Source organism: Chionomys nivalis, chromosome 4 (genome assembly GCF_950005125.1).
Source record: "Chionomys nivalis chromosome 4, mChiNiv1.1, whole genome shotgun sequence".
Classification (NCBI taxonomy): Eukaryota; Metazoa; Chordata; class Mammalia; order Rodentia; family Cricetidae; genus Chionomys; species Chionomys nivalis.
The window spans coordinates 84036456-84040911 of record NC_080089.1 but is presented as its reverse complement, the minus strand read 5'-3'; the positions used below and the strand labels follow the sequence as shown (position 1 = coordinate 84040911).

At 54.4% G+C, this 4456-nt stretch overlaps 1 protein-coding gene across 3 annotated transcripts; it reads right to left on the bottom strand.

Moving 5' to 3' along the window:
• Positions 1 to 210: 210 nt before the first annotated feature.
• Tpbg (trophoblast glycoprotein) lies at positions 211 to 3871 on the bottom strand. 3 transcript variants are annotated; one of them, XM_057767583.1, is made up of 2 exons: positions 3683 to 3871; positions 211 to 2691 (listed from the first exon to the last, which is right to left on the bottom strand). In XM_057767583.1, the coding sequence occupies exon 2, from the start codon at positions 2361 to 2363 to the stop codon at positions 1083 to 1085; it is 1281 nt and encodes a 426-aa protein (XP_057623566.1). In that variant the 5' UTR covers positions 2364 to 2691; positions 3683 to 3871; the 3' UTR covers positions 211 to 1082. The 3 variants fall into 3 exon arrangements, with proteins under 3 accessions (XP_057623566.1, XP_057623567.1, XP_057623569.1); XM_057767584.1 differs by lacking the exon at positions 3683 to 3871 and adding an exon at positions 3335 to 3389; XM_057767586.1 differs by lacking the exon at positions 3683 to 3871 and adding an exon at positions 2854 to 2939.
• Positions 3872 to 4456: the final 585 nt, after the last annotated feature.

Genomic DNA, 4456 nt, shown 5'->3' with positions numbered 1-4456 from the left:
GACCACGCAGCAGCTGTGAGATGCTTCTCATGAGGAACTCATCGCTCTTACCAGCTTCACAATGCTGAACACCATTAACTTGGGGACCTCTAAGAGTTTGGCCCTATAAATATTTTAATTCTATTTAAGCCCTAAAAGAATCTGGCATTTCAGAACTATCTTGTCTGTTTATATAAGACAGGGCTCTAGTTTGATCTCAGGTCCGCTAACTAATAACTCATGATTTGAACCAAAACGACTCAATATCATTGCCTTTCATCCTCATTTCAAAATACCAAACTTGAACACACCATGTTTCTTTTAAGACTTTTTATTGATGTTTTGTTTTGTTTTTTAAACAATCCAGTCTGTTGGATCTCAATGCAGTTTATAAAAAAAAAAAGAAAGAAAAGAAAAAAGAAAAACCCTTAGGACAGTTTCCTATAAACTGCAATCAAAAAGTAATTTAGCTTGTCAAAAAGGTTATCTGAAGTTGCAAATTTCTTTAATATGCAGAATAGTAAAATGTAAGCATGCTCTTGAATGCAGGTGCTCCTGTGCTCTAGGTTCTATAAAAGAGCTTGCTAAGGTCTGCAGGCAGTTTGGGGATGCAATTATTTTCTCCATAATTTACGTAGGTGAGGATGAAACTCATATTTATGAATAAAGTATTTTTCTCAAAAAATCTGAGGAAGCTTCCGTTGAATGCTCTCTGTGCTACACCTTGAACTGAATTAAGAAAGAGTCCATGTCCATGCTGGAACTTTTGAAAAAAAGAAAAAAGAAAAAAAAAAAAAAAAACTCCCTCCCCAGGCATTGAGGATTACCGAAAGGAAAGGGGTAAATAAACATTGTATGCACGACTGTTTATGTTCTTACATTAACAGAACACATCAATATTTTACATAACAAGGAAGCAAAATCCCTTCACTGCTTTCAGTCAAAGTCACTGTTGTGGATGATGGAGGGTGGGGGTGGAGCAAGCCTAGTAAAGGGAAAAAACAAAAAACAAAACAAACAAACAAAAACCAACTGAAGTCTACAGCTCATGCAGAGTTGTCCTGTTTCTGAAGTCTACACCGCATGCAGACCAGTCCTGTTTCTCAGACATCCGAGTTGGAACTGAGATTTGTCAACCTGGGGTCCGCATTGATCTCGTATCTGTAATGATACCCTTCCATGTGATCCCTGCACGCATCTCTGATGTTATGCATCCACTTTTTTATGCCTTTACGGTTCAAATACAAAACGAGGAGGAAAATGGCACCTATCAGAGCTAAAACAATACCTAGGAAGACATAGGAAGTCTGCAGGGATGGGGGCTGGAGAGCGTCACAGTCCAGGTCAGAGCTGTTGAGCTCCAAGAGGCCACGGTTCCTCATTTTTTCTGGGAATGCACAGGTGAGCTTGGCTTTATCAGGCACCACCTCTGTCTCTTTAAGCCAGGTCACCAGGTCAGCAATGTAGCAGTCGCAAACCCAGGGATTGTTGTCCAGGTACACCTTGACACGAGGCAGGCCTTGCCACTCAGCCAAAGTGGAGTTGTGAAGGACCTTGAGAGCATTGTCCTCCAAGTGGAGGCTTTCGAGGTGTGTCAGGTTGCGGAAGGATGCATACGTCAGGCTCACCAAGGAGTTGTTCCGAAGGTCCAGGTGGCTGAGACTCGGCAGTTGGGCCAGTAAATCCCGAGGCAGGTAAAGGAAGTGATTACTGGCCAGCTCAAGGCGCTGCAGCCCTTGGAGCGCAAAGCCTGAGCGTAGGGCAGCTGTCACCATGCCCTCAAAGGCCACCATGCCCTCGAAGCTTCCGTTCTGCCGCTGATCCTCAGGGGGCACAATGTGATTCAGGAACAGCTCCTCCAGGGAGCTAGGGGTCGAGACGCTGGCGTTGCTGCCCGCAAAGGCGAAGGCGCTGAGGTTGGTGAGAGGGTTGTGGCTGAGGTCGAGGTGGCGCAGGCCGGGCAGATGTTCGAAGGCACCTGCACACACCTCCTTCAGGTGGTTGCCGCTGAGGTTGAGCGTCGTCAGGTCGGCGAGCGGTGGCCGCCGGGCGAAAGCGCCAGCCGGGAGCACGGTCATCTGGTTGCCGGTGATGAAGAGGTTGCGAACGTAGGAAGGCAGGTCCGCGGGCACCTCCATCAGGTTGCGGTTAACGCACTTGACCGTGCGCGCCGCCTCGGAGCACTCGCACGCCGCCGGGCATCGCTCGGCTGGCGGAGGCTGCACAGACCCCGAGGCCAGGAACGCCGCCGGAGAGGTGGAAGACGAGGGTACCGAAGAGCTGGGGGCCGACGCGGAGACCCAACCCAGCAGCACCAGTGCCAGTCGTGCCAGGCGCAGCCGCCCGTCTCCGGCGGTGGGGCCCCGGGAGCCCGCCCCAGGCATCGCGGCTCGCAGCTCCCCGGAGCTGGGACGGCTCCCGCTCCGAAGGCTCGACCGGCTGGGCCCGGCGGGCGCGAGCCGGCCGCAAGTGTCGGCTACAAACTTTTCACGCGTGGGAGTCAATTGGGGAGGGGCACCAAAGCCGGAACTTGGTTTACCCCGGGCCACCGGGCGTCCCCCTCCCGGAGCGGTTCCCCGCCCTTCCCTCCAGCGAGTACGCACGACCGGTAGCGACACGGGCCTCAGCGCTCCTCCTCCCGCCGCCGCTGGGGTGGCACCTCCTCGACTCTTTTTGTTGGCGCCTTTCGCAGGGCAGGATCCGATGAGCGACCTGGGACAAGCGGGAGAGAGTACAAGCCGCGCCCCGAGTACAAGCCAAGTTCTCCCCACCCTTCCTACCCAGCCCTAGCCTCCGCGTGCGTCCTTCCCCACAGAGGGACGCGGTCCCCACTCCCGAGCGCTAAGCCTGCCTCTTCCGGGCCCACATCTGTACCAGAGCCACCTCCCGCCTGGCTCCTGCAGTGGGGATTGCACTCTTCTCTCGCCTAGAACTTCTAGCAGAGCAAACTTCTCCCTTCCCCAGCTCCCGGCTCCCACCGCCCCCGCCGACCACCTGCCTTCCGGGGTCCCCGCCCCCGCCGCGCCTCCCCGCCCAGGTTGGGATGAGAGCGAAGTTTCGGGTTACGCGACTCTTTCCATCTTTTTGTGCCTTCTTGAATTAGTGGAGAAAGGGGTGCGGAGCCACACAGCTGTCGCCCACTCCCGACTCCCAGTTCGTGGCCCTCCAGTCCCCACCCCCAGATCCCGAAGGGGTTCAGGCGTCTCCAGAAAGGGGAAGGGAATCTCCAACAAAGCGGCTGTGTATCATGGGCGGGTTAGCAGCCAGACCCCCACTCCCTTCACGCCCCAGTGTAGAAAGGAACCCCGGTCCAGCCTCCAGGTCCTGTTCTGGCCGCTGGGTCCCCACCGCTCACCTCCGCGCCTAGCGCCTCCAAAGCCAACTCCGAGTCCCCGCGCCTACCCGGCTCCCGCTGCGGGCGCCGACTCTCCTAGCACCCCAGCCCCTAGCCCAACCTCCACGCCTGGGAAAAACCAAGCCGGGGGGCGGGGGAGGGCTGGGGCTGCGGGACAGATTGCATCCGCGTAGCCCACCTCGGCTGCCAGTGGGGGGCTTTAAGGAGGGGGACGAGGGAAACCGGGGCTGCGCGCCTTCTGCTGGCGGGGATAAACGAACCACGCGCCCGGTAAAGGTGAGAGGTTCCCCTTCTGTTCCCCCTCCCTGGCATCCTTTGGTGGTTCCGTATTTTGCATAGCGTATTTACCTCGGATAGAAACAAAACCGCTGGTGGATCTCTTGGAATTCACGCTGCTTCGGGCATCGCCGGCAGTGCTGAGATGGATTTTAGCGTGACCCACATCAACGCAAAGCAGCGGTAGAAAGGAACGAGCTGCACACGTTACATCCGCCACAGCAAACGCCCGGGTTGTGAGGGAGATTTAGAAAGTCTCCTCTCGCGTGGCTCGGTTTGGCTGGCAACTTCAGATTCAGGGGTAGTTAGTTAATGCCTTCCTACCTGTGCCACCCCCGCACGCCTTCCTTGGGTAGTTATGAAACTTGGGAAGAAAGTCAACTTCAAAGTGGGGGAGGGTTAGTGGAAAGGACACTCATTCTTGATTCATTATGAGGCTCTTTTTTTCCTCTCCTCTCAAAATTAAAACCAGAGGGAAGAAAACGGCAGCTAAAACACCCCAGAAACAAAGGCAAATAGCAAAGATGTGAGTCACCCGGAAAGCTCCCTCCACCAGATTCGAAGCGTTGTGTCAGCACAAGTCACTTACGCAGGGAGCGCTCGCGGCGGGAGGTGGGCGGGCTGACCTAGGAAAGAAGTTTGTCCCAAAGTGTGTCTCCCAAGAGGCCCTGGCAGGCGCCGGATGATGGATTAGGGAAAAAACTGGAATGCTTATAGGACCAATGTCATTAAATGGGGAGATTTGGAGTTTCGAAAGCCCTGCCATTGCTCTCTTAAAAACTCTCTATCTCCTTTTCCCCAGGCAAATAATTTTCCCCGATGTAAAAAGTGTGGGTTATTGCAGTC

Excerpts from the sequence above, each read along its gene's own strand:
- Tpbg (XM_057767583.1), bottom strand. The coding sequence starts at position 2,363 with ATGCCTGGGGCGGGCTCCCGGGGCCCCACCGCCGGAGACGGGCGGCTG.